The 27,126-nt window shown below is 41.4% G+C and overlaps 1 protein-coding gene across 10 annotated transcripts in view; it reads right to left on the bottom strand.

The window, feature by feature from the left end:
- Positions 1-6,929: 6,929 nt before the first annotated feature.
- Positions 6,930-27,126, bottom strand: part of slmapa (sarcolemma associated protein a) — a 54,997-nt gene continuing 34,800 nt past the window's right edge. For 2 of the 10 annotated variants that reach the window (XM_070840239.1, XM_070840297.1), the window contains 16 exons: positions 26,696-26,864; positions 26,413-26,463; positions 24,617-24,763; positions 22,579-22,644; positions 20,115-20,174; positions 19,774-19,848; positions 18,544-18,624; positions 17,943-18,002; positions 17,410-17,535; positions 17,000-17,074; positions 16,789-16,889; positions 15,758-15,962; positions 15,370-15,487; positions 13,520-13,691; positions 13,281-13,415; positions 6,930-7,194 (listed from right to left, as the gene is read on the bottom strand). In XM_070840239.1, the coding sequence (XP_070696340.1) occupies positions 7,099-7,194; positions 13,281-13,415; positions 13,520-13,691; positions 15,370-15,487; positions 15,758-15,962; positions 16,789-16,889; positions 17,000-17,074; positions 17,410-17,535; positions 17,943-18,002; positions 18,544-18,624; positions 19,774-19,848; positions 20,115-20,174; positions 22,579-22,644; positions 24,617-24,763; positions 26,413-26,463; positions 26,696-26,864 (1,737 nt within the window). In that variant the 3' untranslated portion in view covers positions 6,930-7,098. Of the gene's footprint in view, positions 7,195-11,110; positions 11,199-13,280; positions 13,416-13,519; positions 13,692-15,369; positions 15,488-15,757; positions 15,963-16,788; positions 16,890-16,999; positions 17,075-17,409; positions 17,536-17,942; positions 18,003-18,543; positions 18,625-19,773; positions 19,849-20,114; positions 20,175-22,578; positions 22,645-24,616; positions 24,764-26,412; positions 26,464-26,695; positions 26,865-27,126 lie in introns of all 10 variants that reach the window. The other 8 variants (XM_070840246.1, XM_070840260.1, XM_070840252.1 and 5 more) reach the window with 8 other exon arrangements.

Here is a 27,126-nt window from a genome sequence, read left to right as displayed (position 1 = left end):
ATCACTGATCAACAGTGAAACATAACAGAGTGAACTATAGGCAGGTTTGTTTTTGTCTGTTTTATTTCCTTTTTTGAATGTTTCTCCATTATAGAATCACAGTACTAGAATGAATTCAGTGCTGAATTTGAACGATTTCTAACATCTAAATTTCCGGAAGCCGTGAATGCAGCATCAGTCTGACATGACGCCGGATTCACCTCCTCAAAGATCGTCTATGTGCGAGAGCAGATAAACAAAACCACGCTGTCCGAGACCAGAGGATGAAGGTGACAGTTCCAGAGTTCAGATTTTGCTGTTTGGTTGGTTCTCCTGGGAAAAAAAAGAGTCAGAGTGATGCATCTCGAATCTGTCAAGGTGGATTATTGATCTGCTCTGTAACTTTGTCTGTTAGTGATCAATAAAGTTGATCTGATCAGTTTTACACTTTCAGATTTGTACAGGGAACAAACTGAGTGTGTGTTTGTTTCTAGTCAGAGCTTTGATTTAATCTGCTGTTCAGACAGAGCAACACACACACACACACACACACACAGACACACACACACACACACACACACACCTCTGTGCTGACCCTGTAGCTGTGTTTTCTCAGAAGACAGAGAAGAAAGTAAGGACATGATAAACACTCATGTGATTCGCTGAAGCCAAACATGCTGCGTGACACCAACCAGACGTCTGAAAGATCAGCCTTCACAAGGTGACGATCAGTGACGTCTGCACACTGAGTTTACACACCAGTGTCCTCTGTTGGAACTGGTTTCCGTGAATCACTGTCTAATGTCTGGGGATGTGTCAGCGTCTGCAACTGTTCAGATCTTCACCTCATTCCCCTTTTAATAAGATTTCAGCTCTGATGACTGTGTTCACTCCAGTTTGACAGTAAAAATACCATCTCTGTGTTTCACGGAAGCCTTAACACGTTTGATCCAACAAGTAGAACAACCAGAAACGATGACGAAGAGGAAGAAATTCACCCCCAAAGGCAATTATTAAGTCCTGAGTCAACATTTTAACTACGTAGAACAAAATGATGAGACACAAAGTCTCTTACCTTTAGGGACAGAACTATGAAATACGTCATTAAAATGCTTAACTAAACTTTTAGAGACTTTTAAGGTTTTGGAGGCCAGAATTTGAAGGTTGAATTAAAGACCTAAAAAATACTCATAATTGTAACTTAACATCTTTATTAACCTAATGTTTCTGTTCTCTGGAGAAAATGGGTTTAGATTCAGAGTCTTAAAAACAACCCGCAGGTTAAAATGGAGTCTTACACATTCAAGTATCTGTGACTTTATGTTGTTAGAATGTAACCCTCAACATCAAACTGTCCGATATATTAACAACATTTAATAACAGATCTACACACACTTGTCTCTATTGTCTACCCGTCCATTGCCATCAGAAAACACTCCAGACTAGTTTTTAAACTTTCCCCCCCCCAACATGAAAAACTTTTCGGAAATATCAGACTCTCTTTCCACTTTTCTGCTTCGACATGAAGACTCTGCGTGAAGACACAGTCTGTGTGCCGAGCTGTTAATTCCTTCTACATGTCTCAACTGTCTGTTAAAGATGACATCACGCTCCTGCTGGATGATTGATGCGTGTTTGTCGTGTAAAGACATCCAGCTAATATCAGACTACACACACACACACACACACACACACACACACACACACACACACACACACACACACACACACACACACACACACACACACACACACACACACACACACACACACACACACACACACACACACACACACACACACACACACACACACACACACACACACACACAGGTCGAGGCCTGTTTAATGGTGCGGTCTTGGGCTCTCTGTCTGTTTTACGTCACACACGCCTCCTCTCTGTGTTTTAATCGGAGCTAAATGTACTTGGAGTATTTCCATTTCGTGTCAATTTAAACTTCTACTCCGCCTCATTTATGTGACAGACAGTAACAAGTTAAGTCTCTTTCACTCTGTTTCAGACTAAGGCTCTTAAAGCATGACAAACTTACAAGATATAACACTTTGTTAGAGACCAGGGGTGGTGGAACAAGTACTCAGATCCTGTACTGGAGTAGAAGTACCACACTGTGAAAACACCCCACTACAAGTTAAAAAAAAAGTATTGAAGTATTATGAGCAAAAAGTACTTCAGTATTAAAAGTAAAAGTACTCATCTCCACATCTGATGTTTGTGGGTTGCCCCCAGTGGTTATTTACACCCAGACAGGAAAGGAGTCCACATCACTTTCATTGTCTAGCCTTAGGTTTACTTATTCCTTAAAAACATGGATATTCAGTTTACAGTCACGGTTTGATGGGGTTTAGACACAGCACCTACTTGGTTAGGTTTAGGAAAAGGTGCTTTGGGTTAGAATAAGTCAAACTTCTGCTTCCAGACAGGACAGGAACAGCTGCTTTCTGGCAAAAAGCCCTGAAAGCAGACTGCTCCCATATGTCAGCTCCACGCGTCAGGGCTGGAGGTGCCGATGTGGGATACAAGTTTAAAAGATGAGCTACAATAAACAGAAAGCAAACTGTGGTGTAGATAACCACACTGGCTATGCCATTCTCTGAGCAAATAGTATCACTGCTGCATTTGTCTGAGGTAATTTCACCTACTTTTATGCTAATCTACAGCAATGCATCATGGTCTATGAGATCATCATATTGTGCTGTCCTGTCAGAACCAAGTATCTCTGACAAACAGGCCGTTTTCAGCTCTGTGACGAGGCATTCTCCAGCTGATCCAAAAGACGGTTCGAATAAATGGTGGTAAAAAAGTAGAAGAATTTACTCAACTCACAAAGGAGCACTTCAACGTTCATCCATCCATCCATCCATCGTCTGTACTGCTTATCTGTCAGGGTCGTGGGGGAGCTGGAGCCAATCCCAGCTACTTCAACATTCATTTAGCAGAAAAGAAAAAACAAAACCTGGAGATTTCACTGAAAGTAACTAAAGCTGTCAGTTTAGCTCACAGATGTAGTGAGCAGACACATAAACCAGAAGAGTCTTAATCATCTCATGACCCCAAATGTCAAAATCTCGACATTTGAGATTCTATTTTAGTAATTATTAGGTGTCTAGTCGATCCCTAGCGTCCTTTGAAAAACCAAACCTGATAACGTCACATCAGCTTGGATTAGTTGAAACCAGGTCATAGGACCAGTAACCAGGTGTTTTCTGGCTCCACATGTCCTGCAGAGTTCAGCTCTCGTTGTGTTTGAGTTTGTGAATGAAAAGAGCAAACAGAAGCTGGTTTGGTGGGTCAGCTTGCTACAACTTTAATCCAAACATTGCTCTGCATATTCAATACATCATCATCGTCATCATCATCATACTGTGTCCTCTACATAGCTCCCTCTCATATCTCTAAACAATTTTAACAAAATAAGTCTAGTAGCACATCATTCAATAACATTTTATTTTACAATTCTCTCTCTGTAGTGTTTTTCTCTTTAAACATCAGGAATATTTGTTCGTTGTTTTCTTTACTTTTTTTTTTTTTTTTTTTTTTGTTTAAACACGGAGACAAGACAGAGTACACGAACGATGACAAAGGCTGCTCAAGAGTCCAGGGTGAGAACCACCACACACACACCCCGGTTCACCAGCACACGCACACATGCAAACACACACACACACACACACACACCTCGGTTTAACATCTGCTTGAGCTGAAGCTTTTAACTCTGTAGCCATGTTAGCAGCTCTGAGAGGCTCTCGTTGCCCAACAGGAAGAAAACGTTACAAAGAAAGAAGAGAGGCCATGTTGTTCCCTAAGTTAAAGAGACGGTATCTCATTTAGAACTCTTTGGAGTCCATATTTAACTTCTGAAAGTTGGAAAAATAGTAGTTACAGTAACTCAGATCAGACAAACGCCTCATTATCTGCTGTATGCTGGGAGTTTTAGCACATCTCAGACTCAGCTGGTGGATTGTCTCATCGGTCTGAGCAGGACTTTGGGACTCAGCTCTAATTTAAACGCTTAAAATGAACCCTGTGGGGGATTTGACCACTATGGGCGATACTGACGCAATGCTTTGGCACAAGTGGGTCCCCTTTTTGTTTGTGCGTCATGCATGTGCATATGCACGTGGTGTTCCATTCTGCTAATTGTCAGCTGACAGCCAGAAGACTGGCAGCGCGCCATCGTGGATGTAAACAATGCAGGATTTCCAATTTACCGTGTTTATTTTAATGCGTTTTGGTCAGAAACACTGAACTAAAAACAAACTCCACAGGGGTCCTTTAACATGCCTGTTAAAGTACCGCCTGACACATGCTAGTGTTTAGCAAACCACATGCTAACTTTTTTTCTGTTAATCTGATGGAAGTGTAACACGTCAGATAAGAAACCTGGTCACTTCTGGATAAAGTCGAGGCTGTAGTCTGACAGAAAGGTTATCTGCTCTGACAAGTCACAAGTCTGGATCAACCCAATGGCTGCTGCAGCATAAGTGTGAACATGTACAGAAGGAGATTAAACATGCAGCTTGTAACATTATGGCCTGTAAAAAATGATCATTTTTGAAATCTCATTTCAACTTATAGATCAAGACGAAAAGAGCAAATGGTAGATTCACTGTGAGAAAAGCCTGAATTATTGTGTTTTACATAGTACGTCTGACTGACAAGAAGTTTTTATAGATAGATGAAGCCAGCAATGGTTCCTACTCCATTACTCTGATGCTAAAGCTAACGGGAACGTATTAACGGTAACAACGGATTTACTGATGAGAATTCAGTCGTTCTGTCATGATGTGACAGGACTGGACGAGTGGATCTTATGAACTTTGAATCCATTCAGAAATATTTGACCAAAGAACAAAGTGTTGGGCCAACAGACCCACAAAGAGCCGTCAACGTGGCTACAAATCATCAGCCAGCCGATGGAGCCTGTTGAGGTGAAGCCACAGTAAAGAATCCGACAAAGTAATCAACTCAAGGTCCACTCACTAGCTATTGTAAGAGCTTTTAACCCCCCATCTCCGCTCACTGCTTCTGAGCCAACACTATGACAACTAAGCTAATGCCATCGTCTGAAGAAAGCCAGAAGCAGCAGCTGAAAGCTCTGAAAAAAAGCTAGTAAGACATTGCAGATCGCCTCCAGCTTCCCTCCACACTCTTAACACTGGCAGCTCTCTGGCAGTCATGTAAACCGAGTGTGTGTGTGTTCGCATGTGTGTTTATCAGAGAAAGTGTGTGTGTGTGTGTGCGTGTGTGTGTGGGTCTGGCCCCACACATACACAAACTGTGGTGTTAGTTACATCAGAGGCACTTTGACCCCCTTTTCTGTGCCCGGAAAATAAAAAAAATAAAAAATAAATCTGATTAGAACTTTAATAATTTGGCTTCAAGTTTCAACCCCGACCCGAACTCCCCTGAAAAGAAAAAAACAAAACACAGAGAAAACGCCGTGTTAGACATCCAACATGGCCGACTAAAACCAGAACAGAAGAGAGCAGGACTTCCTGAAACCGCCTGTGTGTGAACACTTTCCAACAGACCCAGGTTGGCTGTTTACTACAACACTTAGCAGGGTGAACTGAGGCACTCAGATGTGCGCTAACAGCCTGGTGGTACATTTACTATGAGGGAGATTTTATTTTCATCATGTACTGACACGGTATTTTAATGTGGGTTTACTGAACTCCTCCCAAGAGTCCAAGTTCTGTTACTAGGGCTGTCACTTTTTTGAAAAAAAAAAAAATTTACTTTGAACACATTCAAGATAACATGTTATCAGTTCGAATGACTTTGAACATGTAACCGATCCTAAAATACACTGTGGCTGCAGTCAAGCTGGATTTCATTCAACCGGTTTGAATTCTGAAGAAAAAGCGACAGCCCTAAACACTTCCTGCCCTGTAGGTTTGCTGTATGTCCGTTAGTTTGCAATAATTTGACTAAACACACATTTGTTTGAGAATATGCACCATGGAGGTGTAATGTCAACTGGAATATGAGAGTTAGAAAAACGTGATCTTGTACAACAGAGCCTAAAGATTAGGTAGAAAACACTGGTGATATTACCATTCTAACAGTTTTTACTGTGCTTTGGTCATGCATATTACCAAACAAATTTGCATCTAATAAAATTACCTCAAAGTAGAAATAGTACCACACTGACTAACTGGGGCCTTTGGGGCCACTATGGGTCTGAAGCAGTTGCCTACTTTGGAAAAAATAGGAAATATGCTTAAGTAACAGGATTAGAGTACACTGGCACCAAATATCAGCAGCTAATATCCAAAGTAATCAATGATTTTAAGAAAGCGACAGGAGATGTCAAAAGGACATTTTAAGGAGGCAGGTAAAAGCACTGAGCTGGTTTGAAGAATTTAATGAGTAAAATTAAAGTTGAATATGAGATGGTTCTAAGGTAGGATGAGCACGTTGTAGATCTCTCCTCAGAAACGATGTGTTGAAGGTGAAACCGTCGGACGGACGGCTGCAGCCCAGGCCGCCCCAACGCTTCGAACCAGTTCTGACACAGCTACAGGCGAACACTGCCTGCTAACAGACTCCAATAGCCGATGAAATCTATCAGAAGGTGTGCAGATGCTCCTTCCAGCAAATGCAGACCTGCCAGTTTTGCAGTGGTGAATATGGATCATGTTCCCCAGACTGGACTGAGGCTGCTGGAAAGCGTTGCGTGCGCCTCCGTCCCGCTCGCTTTCGACGGGACGGGTGTGAACGTCACCTTTGGCAGGTTTTTTTCGTGTGGAAGCTCGGCCTGCTGGAGAACGCTTTGTTACCCGGAAATCAGCAGAGAGACGAAAACCAAAAAGCCCCCACCACAGCTGAGAGAGAGCAGAGAATAAAAACGACAACAAAAGTCCCCCGCTGCAGAAAAAAAACAAAAAAAACACACAAAAACAAAATAAACCAAGAAGCATCTGAATCCTCTGTAGAAACCACAACCTTTATATTCCCTCTACAATTATGTACAATTAGACTTTATACAAGTAAAGCAGTGATGCTCTCCTCACAGCGCCGTGTGTGTGTGTGTCTGTGTCTGTGTGTGTGTGTGCGTGTGTGTGTCTGTGTGTGTGTGCGTGTGTGTGTGTGTCCTAGGTGGAGCTGCTCTTGGAGAGGTTGGGGTAGAGGACGGCTGCCGTCACGGCGACCATCACTGCGATGACCGGCATCCAGGGGCTCCAGCCGCTCTGTCCAAGAGAGAGAGAGAGAACATCCGGTTAGTCTGCATCGTCATGTCCGAGCGCTTTGACTCAGAGTGGACTAAAGACTGAAAACAGGAGAGAGAATAAAGATGAGAAGAGAGAGGATGAAGAGGAGCAGAGAGAGAGAGACAAAGTAAAGAGGATGGACATAGAAAAAAAGATGATTTAAAAAAAAAACAAGCCTATGAAGTCCAAAACATTATATTTTTTTTGTTTTTATACACTTCAGTTATTGATCTAATTGGGAAAGGTTATCTAAAAGAGTGCACACTTCATCTATAGAGGACAATGCGCATTAATCATCACTGTCGTTTGGAAAACATCAATGTATGGGCTCAATGTTTGGGCCTGTGGTCCACACAGACACCTGCACTGACAGAACGGGTACAACTCTTCACACGGGGCAACAAAATAAGAGGGGAAACATAAATGTTAAAAACGTAAACATTAAAACACGATACAAGCGCCGACACCTGAATACAGTTAATACAGTCGTGTTTGACATGACTATTCTGATAATAACTGCATCTTAGTCACACACTTTAACTGCTTGTTTACAGGGCGAGTTATCAGCTCTGTAGCTGTAGTGTATGACAATGATTGCATACAAGTACTGTCAAGTTTTGCATCATGTAGAGGTAGATGAAGGTTTGGGACAGCTTCCTCATCGAAAATAACTTCATGTGCAGACATTCAGCCACATGCTTTTTCATGAGACTAACTACATAAATACCACAATACCGCATTTGGAGTCAGAGTGTGCACGGTAGTGATCGGGGAGTGGAGCCACAGTATCGAGGTCCCACCCACACACCCACCCGACCCAATCGTGGATTAGGATTAGCTGTCAATTATGATGCCGCGCCCCCTTTTTTTACAGCATCAAATGAACACTTTAACATACATCAGTGTGATAACTACCTGGAGAACGTTATTTGACTTTTTTTTTTTTTTTAGCTTGATGTGCCAAATATAGATTGGTCTTTTTTTTTTTTTAAACGTTCCTGGCATTTCCTTTCATAAACATCTGCATGTTTCAAAGCGCATGTAAGTGATTACAGATGAAGTCATCAACAAGGTCCAAAATCTGTGTAGTCCTTTTATCAGCGGGGCCTGTTGTCTGTTAAAATACACTACAGATGGTTTCAGCTGAGAACAGTCAGCGTTTGTTTTTGAGCTGCAAGAATTTCTACATGTGCATAAAATATGAGAAAGCTGCATGGAAGAGAAGCATATGGGTTCATAGTAAATGATCTTGTTGCCACAAATCATTGCACAAAAGATAAACAAAAAATATGTTAAAAATATAATCTTTTGGAACTTCAGGAGAGGTAGTGGAAAGTAAAAAACAGGAGGTAAAATAAAAAACATAGCTGGATGCAGTTAAGTAAAGAAGGCCGAGGAGGTTACCTGGGTAGAAAAACAGAAAAGTTACAGACCAGTTTTCCTTTACAGCAAATGACTGGAAACACTGGTCAGACATTCCCAAATAATCAGACAAGCAGCAAACACAATCAGCACAACACAGGACGAACATGTCGGACACAATGATGGATGATTTGAAAATGAGGAAAAAAAACTGCAGTGAGTCCAAAAGAAGACAAAAAGATGAATGAGTCAGTGTAAACTAAAGACCAAACCTGGGAGCAGGAAAAGTAAGAGAGAATAAAATGAAAAAATAACGGATTAAGCAGCAGACTGGATGAAATAAGAGGAGAATTAAAGAAGAAACAAATCCTGTTGAGATTGAGAAAATGATGCATAACATGAAATAAAATTAAAAGAAAAAAAAAAGACACAAGCACCAGCACCCTGAAAGTGAGACAGCACATGAATGAAGCTGGAGGAAAGTGTTAGTGATGGATTCTCATAGAGAGGAGATCAGATATGAAGGCTCGTCTCTTTAAAGGGATCCGTCTCCATATTAAAACTGTAGTGAAAGTAAACTTTTCTTATTCCAGCTTCTTGGTGTTTGGACTGCTGAGACACCAGAAGGGTTTTGCTTTTAATAATACAAATGAAAAGAATTCTGTATCACTTGCGAGAGCTTGTAATTTTGTCTTTTGGGAGAACAAGAGATTATCAAGATTAAGCTGGAAGAATCAAATATACTATCGTCCGCCCTTTTTCAAATGAAATAATCAAACTTTAGCGTGTACTCACACTGTGCGGAGCAATTGATTTTGTCCAGTGATAATCTCAATTCAGTTTTAGCCACAACATGTAAAATATTCTTCCAATAATGTTAAAACAAGCTCACTTGTTCATAACTGGCCATCTGACATCAGCCATGAAGGAAGTCCAACAGTGGAACTGCTCAAACTGCAAGACAGTTGACCAAATTTGCTAGAAATCCATCAGGCTGTGTGAGAGCCAGATCACTGATCATTCAAGTGTTTTAATTTAGCTGCCAACAGACAGTAACAGCTTATTACTCGATCTGTAGAAGGAACCATGATATATACTCAGTGCCGTGCTACATGCTAAAAAAGCCAGAGGGCTTTTCTTCTGAGACACTGGGGTCTAATGTTAATTTGAAGGCGAAAAGAAAACTGAAACAGGTCACTGAGGAAACTACAAAAGGCTTGGTTGGTGGTGCCCATCCCTTTAAAGAGCCGAGTTTAGTGTTAGCTGCAGCAGAGCAGAAGCAGGAGTGGGACTGACAGGCAGGCGGACTGATACCCATGCAGTTAGAGCTGCTCAGACCACAAGAGAAAGACAGACCACCGTGATGCTGCTGATGATGACGATGATGATGATGATGATCTTAAAAAGGGAAGTGCTGGAGGTGAAGAGAGCGTACTGCTCATCAGAATTCAGGGTTCAACACTAACGGTCTGGTTACCTTTATGTAACAGTTTAAAACATCATGGATTTAATTGCAAAATACTAAAACTTAAGATCATAACTTAACACAGCTGAAACAAAAAGACCCCAAACTCGTCTTCCTTCTCATCTGTTAATGTTTATGTATTTGGGTGAACACTAATGTAAATGTTTTTTTCCAGATGTGCTACTTGTGTAAAACAAAACCCTGTTGCATGTTCGTCCAAACACCAACTTTGCCTACCATAACAATGTCTGGTGCTGGGTTTTTAACTCGTACACGTTACTGGCACTGACCAGTGACTGCACTGAACATTATGTGCCTTTAATGAGATCATTTCTGATTGAAATCAGACTTGGGCTTCTTTTGTTAAAAAAATACTGCTGAGAGTGAGGTTCACACCAGAACTCAGGTATCATATCAACACTACCATAAAAGCATTTCAAGCGGTACCCAGCCCAGCTTCCCCCTGACACAATGTTGATGGTTTGAGAGCGGACTATGGCGCCTCCTGAGTTCATCTAAAACTGAGCTGGGTACATTCCTGGCATTTAAGGGTGGTAATTCATTTCATATTAAACACCATGTGTGTCCAGAAGTGGCTTCAATAACTTTAGCCAGCAACACTGATGTGCTGGTATCACTTTTCATTTTTCCTTTCATTTGTTTCTTTTTTTTTTTATTTTACACTGTTTATTATAATTACGTACTTGTCCTAACATTTGCCTGCCTAACTGCAACTCTGTTGTAAATACACATGAAATGACAACTACTTTTATAGGTGCATGAAAGGTTAAAGCTCATGATGCTGGTTTAGATTTGGAGAAAATAATCATTTTAGCCAAAGGAAGACTGTGTGGGGTCAAAATGTTATGCTATGCCATTAAATGCTATTAAAATGTTGGTATACCAGTGTATGGTGTTTTTAGCTTATTCTTCTGGTCATGTGACCCTGAATTCCTCAAAGATCAGGACAATGTTTTCACCTCGTTCACCTTTCCTTCCACAGACGATGGACAGATGGAGGTAAAGGAGACAGACAGAGAGACAGACTGATGTCATGTCGGTGTGTACCTTTCTACCACAACTGGCCGAAACACCAGTAGAGCAGAGCCAGGACAAGGCCAATGAATATGGCTTGGACAGGCTGCAATATGGATGGCTAGAGGGGAGGGAAGGAGGGAGGGGGGGGGAGAGGGATAAGAAGAAATCAGCCGGCAAATCAACCAAAACCAACATGGAGGATGGAGCAGCTACAGCAAGGGGGGGGGGGGGTAGAGAGAGAGAGAGAGAGAGAGAGAGAGAGAGAGAGAGAGAGAGAGAGAGAGAGACACAGAAAGACAGATAAAGAGAGAAGGGGGGGGGTAATGTAGGAAAGCAGGTTTGTATCTAATCAGCTGTTTCTACAAAGCAACACCACCATCTCTACACATTCAACAGCCACATTCACCAAACACCAGCCGCCACCAAGCTCTTTTAAACAGCAACATTTTCCTGTTAGATTTCAGCTCATTCATTTTCTGCACCAGGACGTCCCATCAGCAGAGATAACAGTCCACTGGTTTTGTAAGGGAAGTGTGTGGAGTCGGATCTGATCATATCTTTAACAAAAAACTAAACAAGTAGCACAGCTGATATCACAAAATGCTAGACAGGTTCACACATTTCCCGTAAACTAGTGTAACAATACATGACATGCTGTGCCTGGTGGAGATAAATAACTTAAAGGATAAATCTGGATTATCAAAAGTTGAGTTTTATTTTCAAAGTCTGATCAATCATTTCTAATAGGGTCAGTAGCTGCTGAGATCTGGGAGCACAACAAGGCAAAGAATGCACACCGGTGGCGGATAATGCCTGTCAAAACAATCTAACCTATTGTTTTCTATCAAAGTCCACACGGGCAGCTTCTTAAGGGGGAACTAGACCATTTTTACACATCAAAGCCTGTTTATATGTCTTGGGGAGTGCTACTGCATATGGGACAAATTGTATAAAGCCTTTTGTGTCTCCAGAATGAGCAGCAGAATGTGCCTCAAGTGATGTGACTGAATCCCACTGAATCCCTCATTACACAGGAAAACGGTCTCAATTACTGTAAGTACAGTAGGACAGGAAGAAGATGGAAACAGGTATGTCTTCTCTGATGGATAATTACAATATGTATTTTGGGGAATCATTTTACCATTCACCTTCATTCTCTCTTTCAAATAACTTCGTCCAACCTGTAGATTTGTTTCTATTCTAGTCCGATCATTTGACTGCTTGTCTTTCTTCTGTCTGTTTAGTCATGCCACCAAAATCTCAGTGATTAACTCTCAGGGCACATAGAGTGAACTGAAAGCAATGATGTACAAAACTATGAAAATAAGACCAAAGTTGTAACAAACAGGAATCATCCTTTCAAAATAAAAAAGTTTGTTGGTCTAGTCCTGTGAATCTGGATCAGGACTCTTACTCTGAAAAGCTCTGGGGAAGCAAAACCTGGGGAAAAAGATCTACTGTCACATCAACAAAAGACTGAAAGAGGAGGAAGAGTTGAAGACAGGTAGATGAGAAAGAAGAGGAGAGGAAGAAGGGGGTAACAGAGGAGGAGGAGGCTGCTCCGTCTCGCTGTCATCTTCTGACTGTCTTCAGAGACAAACTAGCAGCTGTTATTCATCAACTACAGTTGAAAAGGCAGAAATGATGATGATGTCACAGGATGTCACCTTTTACTGTCAGTGTAGTTAAATAGTAAAAAAAAATATTAAATCTATTTCTATGTTCATTTTTGTATCAATTGAGCTGCATAGATCTGTTGGAATCACACTTGCTGTTTATTTAGTTATTATTTATTCTGTTTACCTCCACCACAGAGGTTCTTATCAGTCCTCTGTGTTAGTTAGCAGGACCGAAGGTCTGATTCAAGATTGATTTAGAGATACAAACGACACTGGTTGGTAAGGTTTTTGTGAGTTAGCAAGAAGACAGTGAGCAGAGACGCTGTGAAACTTAAGTGCTGGGTGGGTTACGACTAACAAGTCCAAGACGGCCACGGTGTCTATAAGCAAGTGTGGTGCTTCTCCTGCATCAATATTGTAAGCAAGAAAAAAAACTGTGGAATAAACCTGTAAACATCAGGACAACAATAACATCTGGATTTAAAGCTGAGCAAATACAAATAAAGGTCAGAGCACAAAAAGTCAACATAGTCTTTGGTCTTTGTGCGTGCGTGCGTGTGTGTGTGTCTGTGTGTACTCACAGAGCTGGTCTTGTCCTGCAGCAGCTTCAGAGTGCTCCTGCACTGCTCCAGCTCCTGGTGGATGTTCAGCTTCTCCTGCTCCGTTTTCTCATAGCGCTGACGGAGGTCCAACAGCTGCAACTGTGTGTCTTCATACTGCATGTGCACACATAATAACACACACACACACCGCGATAGTATCATTTCTGTAAAAAGTCATCATAAATATCCTTAAAATGCGACTTCAAGGGATTGTGTACCTCTCTCTGCAGTGTGTGTGTGTGAGCCTGAGCCTGGTCCAGCTGGGTCTTCAGCCTGTCGGCATCTTGTAGGTGTTGATTCTCCAGAGAACCCAGCTTGTCCTGTAGAACCTCCTCCCGCTTCTCTAGGGACTCCAGACTGTTGCTGAGGACCATACTCTTCTCCCTGGTGCTGTGCGCGCACAAACACACACACACACACACACACATATATAGACACTCAGTCTTGAACAATATTTGGACGCTAAAGTCAAACACAAATCTGGTCTCAACCTTCACTGTACACACTTCACTGTAACAAGTGTGGAGACAGTCTGCTCTGGTCAATATCTAGCTTAAGGCTGACTTCATCCTGACAAACACTGCAGACCACACCTGGTTGTGACTGATGGAGTTCACTACTCACAACTTCTACTAGCTGCCGTTTCTTTTTTTCCAACATTGCATCACTGCTGTGATTTATTACTACCAAGCAAACATGATGAATCATCACATCTCATTGCGTCATTAACAGTTGCCTCACTCATTAAATATGTGGCCTTCACTATGCAATAGATCCAGTAGGTTAATTTTAAATTTCATTAAGGTATAATCACTTGTTCTTCGTTTTGGCTTTTAATGCATGTTCCTGTATCAGGCAACACTGCTACATGTTTGGTGAACAGTTAGGACACATTTTGCTGGGAAAAAATGCCCTCTGCTCGCTTTTAACTTTTGTTTTGAGCTGTTAATGCAAATATTTGAAGTAAAACAAGACACCGTTGAATTCAATAGAGATGAGAAAGGCTGCATCTGATCATGTGCCGTTGTACTGGAGTGGTGCGTTACAGATATTGATGGGAAGTGCTGCCTGTGGCACCTAGAGTCTATTGGAATGCAGTGAAAGCACAGCTGAAGCTCAGATGAAATCCTGCTGAGCTCTCAGCTCCGATGATAACATGCAGCAATGTTTAACAGAGCTGCAGTCTGTAAACCTGCTGACTGCTCAGGCTGGTTCAGTCAGCTGTCGTCTCCTCATCCTGTTGTGCCTGAATCAGCTGGACGCCACATTATCTACTGTCCTTCTTGTCCTAAGTCCTTTTTTTTAATGCTGACTCCAAACTCTGGATCTATCAAGACCTGTGGACTTGGCAGCGCTCCTGTCAGCCATCCTGAGCCAGAATTCAGCAACTCAATCACGGCTGTCACAAAGACTTTTAGGTCCTTTTTTAATGTCCACCCTCGCAGTTTGACATGCATTCCTGATATGTTACGGCTTAACCCTCAGCTTCACATTCAGAAGAGTTTGGGGACCTTTCAGTATAGACTTTTAAAGTTTAAAGTCTGATATGTTCACTTGAGTTCATTGTTGGACATGAAATTAACACCTGCAGAACAAAGTTTGTAGAACTTGTTATGTGAGGGATTTGTGCTTGAACACTTATTTTAAAAAAAGGCACACCTTGTTTTAAACCATCAAAGAAATGCTTAATTTATGGTTGAAATGTGAGTATCCATGTTATTTTGATAATCCGGGCTTCAGAAAATGCTTTGAACCTCCTGACAAGAGAGTTACACTTTAAGGGACAATTTATTTCACCTTCCTTTATGAGTACTCTAGTGTGGATGAGTGAATGTGTTTGTGTGACAGACAGGTGTTGATGAGAGACGTCATTTTACATTCCTGTGAGATGCTAGTGCGGCTTAATATCTCTCATGATCTGTTCTGTAACATTTAACATCGCTATATTTAACAGTAATGGTGTTTTTGTACATGAAGGACAAAGCCTTGATGGTCTGTGATTTAAAGTTTGTGTGTGTGCTTGTGTGTGTGTGTGCTTGTGTGTGTGTGTGCTTGTGTGTGTGTGTACCTGCTCAGCTCAGTCTCCAGGCGGTGCAGTTTGTCTGTCAGAGTCTTCCGTTCAACTCTCAGGCTGTCACAGTCCTGCTGCAGACACAAACACCGCTGCTGCAACGAATCACACTCCACTGAGAGAGACAGACAGAGAGAGAGAGAGAGAGAGAGAGAGAGAGAGAGAGAGAGAGAGAGAGAGAGAGAGAGAGAGAGAGAGAGAGAGAGAGAGAGAGAGAGAGACAGAGAGACAGAGAGAGAGACAGAGAGACAGAGAGACAGAGAGACAGAGGAAGTTTAGTTATAATATAATTTTCATACTGTTAATGGTTCAGAAAGACACTGAATATGGCAGATATGGCATTTCTGAGGCTCCCACACAATGCTCTCTCTCTCTCCCTGCTCACCCTGCAGCTGTTTGGCGGTGTTCTGATGCTGCTGCTGCTGAGTGAAGGCCTCCTGCAGTCGGCTGATCTCCTCCTCGTACTTGGCAGCCGTGTCCCTCCAATGCTCCAACTCAGATCGCACGCTGCCTAGGTCGGCCTGCAGGCCGGCGATCTCACGCTCCCGCTCCGCTGTGGCCGCCTCCATGGCGTGCCGCAGGACGAGAATCTGACAGCAGAAACACAATCCATCCGTTGGTCAGTGATGACTGGGATTTATTGTGAACTGACTGTGTGTGTAGGGAGGAGTCCAAAAGAGTGGGAAAGGAGTCAGTGAAGAGAAGAGTGGAGTCGGGGGGTTGCCAGAGGCTAGGAGGAATAAGCTCAGAGTCTGGAAAGAGTCAGAGAGGCATTAGGAGGATTCACAGGGGTGTCAGAGAGGGTCTCCAATAGAAAAAGAAAATCAGTGCCGCTTCATGTGTGCTGGAAGATTTCAATGTCCTGTACAAAAAAAGTTCCAGTCAAATATTATCTGTGTTTATTGAGCTTATAAACAAGTGATGGGCAGGCTGTATAAAAAAATATATATATATTCAAGGCATATAGATTCTTAATGTATTTTATTAAAAAACACATTACTTTATTCTAATTAAAATAAGTCTCAAAGCTGATGTGCAGGCGCTTACACCTGCAGAACACAAATGGCGTGTGCATGGCTTTTACACTTTTACACTTCTAAATAAAACATGCTCAATGTAGCCTGCCCGTACAATACATGTCTATCTGTCTCATAACATTTTAACCTGAAATCAAATAAATTCAGTTCACTATAGGCCATTTCTTACACACTAATAAAAAAGATTGAATAAAAACTCTGGTAATTACCAGATAACAGTAACCGTGTGTCAGAGGGGAGTTGGGAGGAATTAGAGGGCTTTCAGGAGAAGTTGTGTCAGTCGGAGAGCGTAAGGAGTAAAGTGCACCAAGAGCCATCAGGCATCAGATGTGCCTGGAGAAATGAGAGGGAGTCAGAGAGTAATAGGCAGCAGTGGTACCTCCTCCTGGGCAGAGTAGAGCTCTTCTCTGGTGGTGCAGATGGTGCTCTCCCTCTGCTCCCTCAGTGCCTCCATGTCAGCCTGCAGCTTCCCGAGCTGAGCTAAACACACAAATACACACAGGGAGTGAGATGGGAGCAAGGTAGATTACAACACATACAAGTGTATAATGTGTGTGTGTGTGTGTGTGTGTGTGTGTATGTGTACTAACTCTGCAGGTATTGGATCTGTTTGGTCGACTCTTCAGTCTGCTGAGAGTTACTCCTCCTCTCCTCCTCCAGCAGAGCTACAGACAGACACAGAAGGTCATATGGTCATCTTGGTCTCACTAATCTGCTATGATGTCATGTGACATACAAGGAGAGTGAAATCAAATTTCCTCAAAACAATGCCAGCAACTCTACAGTCAAAGACTGAAGGGAAAATCAGTCCACAGAGCGAACATTTCTGGAGAACCTGCTCAGCTAGGAAATTTATCAGTTCGCATTTGATTTTCAAACCATCGAGTGAAATGGGAGGAAAAGAAAGAAGTAGTGGGTCCTAAACGAAGCTGGTATTTAGTCACAGCCCCCGTAATATCTGTGGTTAATTGCAGTGGGATTATTGTATACTGTTAATTACCTTGTAGCTCCAGACATCTCTGCTTGCCAGTGTTGGCTAATTCCTGGGCCTCCAGAAGCTCTCTGTGGAGATGGTGGATGATCTGCTCCGTGTCTCCAGGCTCTAGCCCAGCCCGATGCAACTCAGCTGCACACACACACACACACACACACACACACACACACACACACACACACACACACACACACACACACACACACACACACACACACACACACACACACACACACACACACACACACACACACACACACACACACACACAAAATCAGTAACCTAACGTTTTATTCTTTTTTATTTTATTTTTTTATTTTTCATTGTGTCATGTAATGGTCATGTCATACAAATTAATAAAGTTGATAAAGACTGAAGGAGGAAAGCTTTTAAAAGGAGCTGCAGCTGCCAACACAACTGAACAGCTCCCCCAAATGGACAGTTAGCAGCATTACTGAAATTGGCCAGTAAATTGTCACTTGGCTTATAACCTAGGTTTGAGTCTGAACTACAGATCAGGGACAAGCTGCCGTAGTTACCTTTGAGCAGAGCTACTCTGTTCTGTGGCTCATTCAGCTCCTGGTCGTCCATGTTGCCGTCTGAAACACGCACAAAGACACACATTTCTAAAAACACAAATTTATAAAAGGGACTTTATAATATTCAAACGTACAAAGTACCTTACACAGCTACAAGGTAAACAACCAGATATGTCAATTGAAGATATATATACATATATGTATAAATAAATATTAATATTTTCTAACAAAGACACATAACAGCATTTTCACCAGTGTTGTCTTGTCCTACAAAGTTGATTTATGTGCTTTTCTGAAATATCAATAAAAACAGTAAATAATTCAAAATGTTATTCTGTTCTCAGTGACTTAAAATGTATTCCATGATGAATTCATTACAGTCTAGATGCTCTACATGTAACAGATGCACACTGATGAGAAAACACATTTCAACAATATTCAAATAAAAGTCAAAAGCAATTGAAATGAAAAGGAAAAAAAAAACTTGAAATTATAACTGATGAATGACGAATCAGTGACGAAGCGGAAATAGAATCACATTTGCAAAAGACAAATATGAGAAATGAATTCTGGTAAACATGACTGTGTGTGTTTTACTAACCTGACGTGTCGTCACTGCTGCGGTCTTTGCTGGGACTCAGAGTGTCTGACATGTCCGACTCTTTGGCATCCATCTGACTCCCTATGAACACACACACACACACACACACACACACACACAAAAAGGTTAGCCAGGTGGGGACAGAATGAGCGTGAACCAAAGAGATATAAAGATAAAAAGAGATGTAAAAAGAGATCTCTCAAAAGAGACAAAACCAGCAGACAAAATGAGGGTGAGAAAAAAAACATTACACCAAAATAGAAAGGCACATGTAGTACATGTAGTGGAATGACTGGATTATAGTGTTTGAGGCACAGCAGGGTGCAGGTGGTGAAACTGAAACAACAAAAGCCGCTTTAGTACCATTCACTGTTACTGTGCGTGTGTGTGTGTGTGTGTGTGTGTTTTTTGGATCCAATCAGACCTTTAGACATTTGGAGCAAGAACATTTTGTCTGTTCTTTCTGCTTTAAGGTCAAGATTGATTTTAGGGGTGAGGTTAGAATCTAGTTTAGAAGGAGGTTAGATTAAAAGAGAGGCAGTCTACATCCCAAGGGTGTAGCTCATAGTACACAGGTAAAATACTGCAATTATTATATATAAATATGCAATGAAGTGCAGAAATATAAAAATAAGTGTCCAGAGAAAAGGTATTTCAGCACTGTAAAGCCCCCACACATGGCTGCTGATGAGTCTGAGCTTTGTGTGTGTCCACAGAGAATCCACAGGATGACAAACAGTCAGACCTCTCATAACAGCAAACACACAGGTCACAGGTCAAAGGGTCTCTATGGTAGGGTGTCTCCTAGTCAGCAGTTTTGCCCTTTGTGAGGACTACTTCACAGAAAGTCGGTCGAAAAGTCAAACTGTTGAAAACAACTAAAACTTCGGAAATTTGATAAATGAACAAGCGCTCTAAAGAAATCCGTCACGATATTCTCCAGCATTCAATAATACCAACACAAGAATGAATAAAGTACTGGCCCAAAATATATCTACTGAGAAGTTTCTGATGGTTATTCTATAACAAAGGTGAAAATGTATCATTTCAGAAAAAAGGCTATCAAGGGATGTTTGGAGCCTCATGTTGTCCTGAGACTGAAAAACTCAAATCAATCATAACTAATGTATATTTAGCAGCTGGGACATGGAGAGTGTAAAACTGGATTGTGTGTGTGTGTGTGTGTGTGTGTGTGTGTGTGTGTGTGTGTGTGTGTGTGTGTGTGTCTACCTTTGAGTCGATCAGGACTGGCCAGGATGTCATCCTCTGCCGTCTGGTTGTTCTGTAAGTGGGCGTCCATCACTTCTACAAACACACATATACAAACACGAGGGCTTAATTTTCAGTTCATACATGTCAACAGAATAATAGTGTGGATAGAACAGAGTTTGAATGAACAAACACTTTTACTGAGCTTCAGCCGCCAATCCACTGTTTATGTAAAAACTGACTTTACATCAGATTCTGAGTTTGTTTTCTCTCTCATTTCTTAGCTTTTTCACAGACTGAACCAGGACTTAAAGAAATTATTCATTAAGTATTTTTTACTTGAAGTTCGGTTGAGCTCTTACCATCAAAGTTGGCCAGTTTGTGGATTGAAGAACTTACAGTTTCCTTCAGCTGTTTGACCGCTGTAGGGAGAAAAAAAAAGAAAACGAGGGAATCAGTGAAGAAAGACACTTAAAATTTGTAAGAAAACACTGAATTTGAATCAATTCAAATATGTCCCAAGCTCTGCAAACGGCCAACAGGCCAACTTAACATCCTGTTAATACAATAACCAGCAGTTATTCAGCCTTTTACACCGACTGGGGGGGAGGTACCAGCTGGGTTAGTGGCTGGTTAGTACAGATGTTATGTGTGGAACTAATGTTTCACTTTAGCTACTGAAGTTGTTCAAAAAAGTGAGGCTGTGCTCATTTTTCAACTTTGCGCATAAAAGAATCAGTGATAAGTGACACTTATCTTGTTTATCATATTAAAGGATTGGCTTCAAGTATTAAGTGAAAAAGAACTTCTAGTGTGACTACCACCGCACAGAGAATTCATTTTTTGTTTTATTTACCGTACTGTACCTGAAAGTTGTGTAGTTACTCTGTGCAGGGAAATTAAATAAATGACTGATATAGACTTATCAAGGTGCAAGTAAACAATCCAGCATCACTTTGGTGGTATCTCACCTGCATATCTGCACAAGAACACTATAATGTAAATCTTTTTTTGCCACATTTGTACAGGAAGAAATAAGTTAAGGCTAACGTGTGAAACCTACTATATATTGAACTACAGTCAATGAAATGTCACCTATATAATCATCTGAACTTTTCAACAACATTTTGCCCAGACACCTCAATGTCTTTTCATCTGCACATATCACGGTTCTCCCACAATAAACCACAAAAATCAACTCACGTCATTGTAAATTAATCTCTATGAAATCCACCTAAAGTCTTCTTTCACAACTTTCAGTGTCAGTGAAATGGTGTTCAGTTCGGCTGTGCCACACGTATTTCAACCAGCAGATTAGTCTATAACAACATCCACTTCAAAAATTTCTACCACCGATGGAGGACTTCTACAACTACTACTGCACCCCACCACAATGGCAGCAAGTGACACTGAAAACAGTGTCGCAGAAACTGCTGGCAACACTTGTATGTAACTGGCAGCTGATAGCAAATGTCACTGCAGCCAGCAAACAAAGAAGAGAAGTGAAAAGGGATCAACATTGTCTGATGTTTGACTGGTATCAGACATGGAGGCAGTCAAGAAAGAAAAAAAGAGAAGGACGAGAGCAGAAAGACAAAAAGAGAGAAACAAGGAGATTAGTGAACTAATCTGGTGTAAAGCTACAAAGGCCACATGCAGAGAAAAAAAAAATGCAAAAGATCTGCTAAAGAAGAAGAAAAGTGTGCGAGAAGCTGAGAACCAGTCGGGCGAGGCTATGGTTAAAAATACAACGTAGCAGTAAAATGACCAAAGCAGCAGTAAAAGCCATTACTACCAGACAAGAGGCTCAATAAGCTCATGTGGTGGAACAATATGTGCGTCTCCAGCAAGACAGTTCAGCCAGCAATGAAAAACCAACATAGTTGAAAATAAATTTAATTTGCAAGTAAGAAGAAGACTGTACAACTTCAAGTATGTTTGTTTAAAGGGTCAGTTCGCTCAAATAAAAAAACAGTTTCCAATGTAAACTGTTGACACTGAAGTCAAGTTATTCTGAATAATGGGAACATTGTTTCTGGCTCAAGATTCTCAAAAAAAAATTAATTCTTGTTCACTGTGTTCAAGTGGAAGCAGACATCTAAGAGGCAAAACCTGCATAAATTAAAACGACATGCTTGGGTGGACACTATAGGAGGCAGGTGAGAAAGCAATTGTGTAACATAACATCTATCTTGTGACATGTTTATCTGTACTACCTCACCTCCAGACTGTCTATACATTCTGCAGAAACAAAGTATACTGACAAAAAGATACTAATGCTACTTCTGTCAAGAACCAATTTTCCTGCTTGATGAGAAACTTGTTCTGCCAAGACGTCAAGATAGTGTGGGAAAAAAGTGAAAGTAAACTTGTGACATTCTTCCACCAAGAGTACATCAGATTTAACTACAGTCAATTCTTCTTCAATCAAGATCCACAGCCTGCTCTATCAAAGAGAAAGAGCACTGGAAGCATGGAGAATGTGTGTTTGGAGGCACATTACCACCAGGTAAAGAAAATGGCATGTAAATGTAAAAAAATGTAAAAAAATAAATTAATTAATTAAAAAAGTTCTAAAAGTTATCATGGTAAGTCAACTGATGTCAGAATCGTCCGACAGTAAGTGAAAATTGAGGAATTTTAGAGAATGTAAGATCTATTTAACATGATTTTTTTGCCTTTTCATGGCAGGAAATGGCATCTGTACGTGTGTGTGTGTGTGTGTGTGTGTGTGTGTGTGTGTGTGTGTGTGTGTGTGTGTGTGTGTGTGTGTGTGTGTGTGTGTGTGTATGGCAGTATATAGCAGCAGCCGATGTTTGTACTCACGCGGACACTCAATCAACTGTTGGATTCTAGTCGAGTCTCCTCCACTGTTGTTAACATGACAGTTGTCTGATAGAAAGACAGAGCACTGACATTACTTAGAGGACTACAGTCGGCATTTATCTCAGACTTTATTGATTCTGCTTATCAGCGCCACATCTGACTGAATTTTCTTTTTCTGAATTTAAAAATGGAAACAAAATATGTTGGGGGGCAAACCGTTTTGAAGCAGACTGAGGTTGCCAACAGTCATTTTTGGGATAATCTCTGATAAGAGATGTAATAAGAAATGTTAATATACTCCATCTTACCACGCCTAAGTTCAGTGTTTAGTTCTGACATTAGCTGATTTTGAGGCATTGTGATGTCAAAACAACAGGAAATGCTCATTCATGTTGGATGGACTTCTTCTCTGAAATCATTTCACTGTAATAATTAACAGTTTCACTACTCACGCCATTTTGTGACAATTAACATATGCTGACGCATGTTTAGCCACATTGTGAATGAAGAGCAGATGGTCAAAATTCTAAAACGATAAGCAGAATCAAAAACTATGTTTCTTAATGAACTTGTTCCAAGTCAGAATCTGCTCACATTACCCAACCTTGTATTAGAGATGACGAAATAAAAATAGCCAAAGACAGACAGAGAAGACAGAAGTCATGACGGAGAAAGGACAGACAGATACAAGCAGGTTGAGAGCATGGCAGACCTACTGTAACAGGTTACAAAGAGGCTGATTACTATGCCAACAAATAAATGCTCTAGAAACAAAGAGATAGGGCATAAATCAAAGCCATAGATGGCAGGAGTTTTCAGACAAATAAAGGTATAGTATAGTAGTGCTGGGCAGATACCACAACACAGTAACAACAGGCAGGATGTGGACAGGCAGACAGCAGACAAACAGCTAAGGCGTAAACCTCTTACATACACAACGTGCAATTAACCAGTCCAATAGTTTAAAATGAACTGCACTACATCTTCCTGAGGAGTTTCTGCTTCAGAGCGCAGACTCACAACTCCATCCACTAAAACGTCCGTCTTTACAGATTACAATCAGTTGTCAGAATGGAAACTTTTAGGAAATCTGATCCACACAAGCTGTGACCAAAACAAAGGGTGACGTCAAGTAGGGTGACGTTTAAACAAATGCTCAACCTCAATCAGCACCACAGCGTGCCTAGAAGACAAATCTAGTGTAAAGTCATCTTTGAAGTGGTATCTCATCTATTTTCTATTCATTCATTTGCTGATTTAAGGCAAACAAACATTGGAGGTCTAGGTAGGTCATTTCTTAAGCATGATCCAGGTCAGTCCTACCATACTGGTTGCCTAATGCACATTAACCACCAACTCTTAAATAACAGTGTATTTAAAGCTCAAGAGTGGGACTTTTACATATGAATGAATGTCCGTTACATTCAAGCTTAGGAGTTTACACAATGCTGATTAAGCCCATCACCGCCAGGCAAATCTCTTTATTTCGCAGTATACCAGAGTTTCTAAATCTGGTGTGGCATTCCCGCACTGGCATAGCAGAATGGGATGCAGCAATGATTGGTTTGTCAGTGCTGAACGGGGGGGGGGGGCAACCACAGCAAAGGCGTGGGCAACTGCAGCTCTTGTATAGGAGTATAGTAGAGAAGCCTGAGAAGAGTCCCAGGAGAGTTTCTGATGCTCCAAATAATGATTAAAAAAAAAAAAGACCCTCAGAATTGTCGACAGTGATTTTGTTGTTGAAAAACAAGAAAACATTTCAGTAAAAAAAAAAAAAGTTAGATGAACTATAATGTCTGGAATCACCTCACACGTTCACAAAGTCCATATTTTCTTTTGTAAAAACTGATTCTATGGGTTTGAATTTTATATTATTTTATCTGTTCACTGAATTGGATTTTAAACTTACACAGATTATTCTTAACTGCAGTTTATTCTAACGACTTTTATTTCGTACAGCACTTTGCAAAGCCTGCTGTACTACACAGTGCCATATAGAAATCAAACTGTCTGTTAATATGATAATCAAACTAACTACCATGGATATTTTCATCTTCACCAACTGCACCATCATCGGTATCTGTATCCTCCTCATCCTCTTCTCCCTCCTGGCTCTCAGTTGTCTGCAGGCTCTGTTTGTCCTCGACAGGCTCCTCTACTGGTCCGTGGGAGACAATGTCGACATCTGTCATGTGACCAGATCAGATATATACGATTTTGTTGAAACTCTAGCAGCCAAACAGATGTTCAGAGCAGAGTGAGAGTCCAAATGATGGCAGGTTCCCTCACAAGGTAGCGACTGTGGCGAAGTGAGCAGTGAGCCAGTCACCTTTAGCATTCATATTCAGTGCTGTCATTCAATCACCAGAAGTCAATCAGTGACCAAAACCTCTTTTTCCCCAGGAGAAGAAAAACAAAGCAGTGGACAGTTGGAAACACCCCACATTATCCAGAAAGCCAAACAAACCCTGTTCAGGCTCAACAGAGTCCCTGAGACAACCCGTCTCATCTGACACAGCCACACCCTGTGGTTAGATAACCATTATTCATAGATCAGAGGTTGGAATCTTCATACTGGTGTTAATTCTGGGGGCTTGGCTGGTGAGTTTGGTCCAACGAGCTGTATCAGTACAGTATTTTCAGCCAGAGAATTAACTCTCATGAACTATGATGCCAAATTCATACAAGTCTAAGGAACTTGTTCAGCATTCATCAGTGAGCAATATTCAATGCAATGAATGGGATGCTATGGTGGAACAAGGAGTCCAGTTGTTGTCCCTAAACAAGACGCCTGTATGCCGTGTGTGTCTTTAATTACAGCTACTGGTGCTTATTGAAAACAGTGAGATACTGCATTTCAGTGACTCCTGTACTGAATCAGTACTTCTGCACGTTATGCACAGTTGATCCAAATCACCTATTGCACTGGCTGGATCTCTTACCATTCCCTCTACTTCTGCACACTATACACCCCCTAAACACATTTTAGTGGACCCACCATTCCTGCACTGAATAAATCCCTCAACATTCCTTGGTATCTTTGCACACTGTGAATGTAATGCATTTAATGAAACCTCACTTTGCTTGTAAATTCACTTGTAAACATCAAAGCCTGACAGTCAAAGCAGTCAGCATATCTTATCTTGATCGCAATTAAATTTAAGAGATCATTATCAAAAATATTTGTTTCCACTACATTTTCATGTTAAGCATTGGACAGTATATTATTATCTGTGTATCAAAATGAAAAAAAGCCAGTATTAGGGGGGGGGGGCTCTATTATATACCTGTTTATTCTATTTCTATATTGGAATATAACATAATGTGCATTAATGAATGTCTTTAATCTCCAGTTACCTGTTTTTTGGGGGTTTTTTTTATAGTACTGACACCTGATCCAAAACAGAGAGGGACTGATGATTTATTTTGCCAAGAACAGCAGACCTCCTGTAACAGTCAGTAGCCAGTGTGACTGTGGTGAGTTTTCTGAATGAAAACCAGATAGTGACAGTACTTAAATGAGGACCTATGAGGAACATTCAGTTCTTGTGGATTTTGCAATCAGAAAAATATCGACTAAATGTAAATTGACATTTCCCTTTAAACTACCAGAGGTTGACGAAAACAGAGGAAGACTTGGACTTCCACTATGAAAGACAGATGAACAAAAAGAGCGAAGAGAGCAGCGAGCAACAGGAAGTTATGTAGAAATCATGCAGGAACTTGTCATGCATCATTAGTGCAGGATGAGGACGTGAAGTTAGCGGCCACAGAAGACAAACGGTGGCGGAGACGAAGAGTGTCCCAGAGGAGAACAGAGAAGTGTGGACTCACCCAGACTGTTGTTCTCTTTAATGCTTTTCTCTTGTAGCTGTTCTAACCGCACTGTAAACAACAACAACAACAACAGCAGAGAGAAGCGTTGACTGACAGGAAGTCCCAGCCGAGCCTCCTGATTGGTCAAAGAAGTGTTCTGACCCAGCCACTGGCTGCTATGGTAACTCATGTGATGATGTGGTGAGAGCTACAGTGATTATTTTGCAGGGTGCAGTGTGTCAGCCAGCTTGTTAAAAGTTAGGGCAGGTGTGTGTGTGTGTGTGTGTGTGTGTGTATATACCCTGCAGGGCTGCGAGCCGCTCATTGGTGAAGTCGTTGTCAGCCTGCAGAGCTTCGATGCGAGCCTGGAGAACCTGCTCCTTCTCCTCCATCTCCTCGATCCGCAGCTCCAACTCCTTCTTCTCCGTTGCCCCCCGCTGGGTCAGCTCCTCCTGTCGGCCCTCCGCCGCCTAGAGGAGGAGAAGGGGAGGGGGGTTGGGAGGGGGAAGACGAACGGGAACGACAACGAACCGGGATAGGGGAATAAGGCAGAGGACAGGGAGGAGAAAGGGGGAATGAGGAGCAAGTAAATAGAAAAGATGAGCAGTGGAGGAGGATTAAAGGAGGAGAGGAGAAGTGAAAACAGGGACAGGAGGGGAGAAAGGAGGACAGAATGCAAAGTAAGGAAGCAAAAAGGAAAGGAAGGAGAGGAAAAGGCCATAATGATGAAAA

The sequence above is a fragment of the Pempheris klunzingeri genome, chromosome 2, assembly GCF_042242105.1.
Source record: "Pempheris klunzingeri isolate RE-2024b chromosome 2, fPemKlu1.hap1, whole genome shotgun sequence".
Lineage (NCBI taxonomy): Eukaryota > Metazoa > Chordata > Actinopteri > Acropomatiformes > Pempheridae > Pempheris > Pempheris klunzingeri.
The sequence above is the reverse complement of the archived record's forward strand: the minus strand, read 5'-3'. Positions and strand labels throughout refer to the sequence as shown.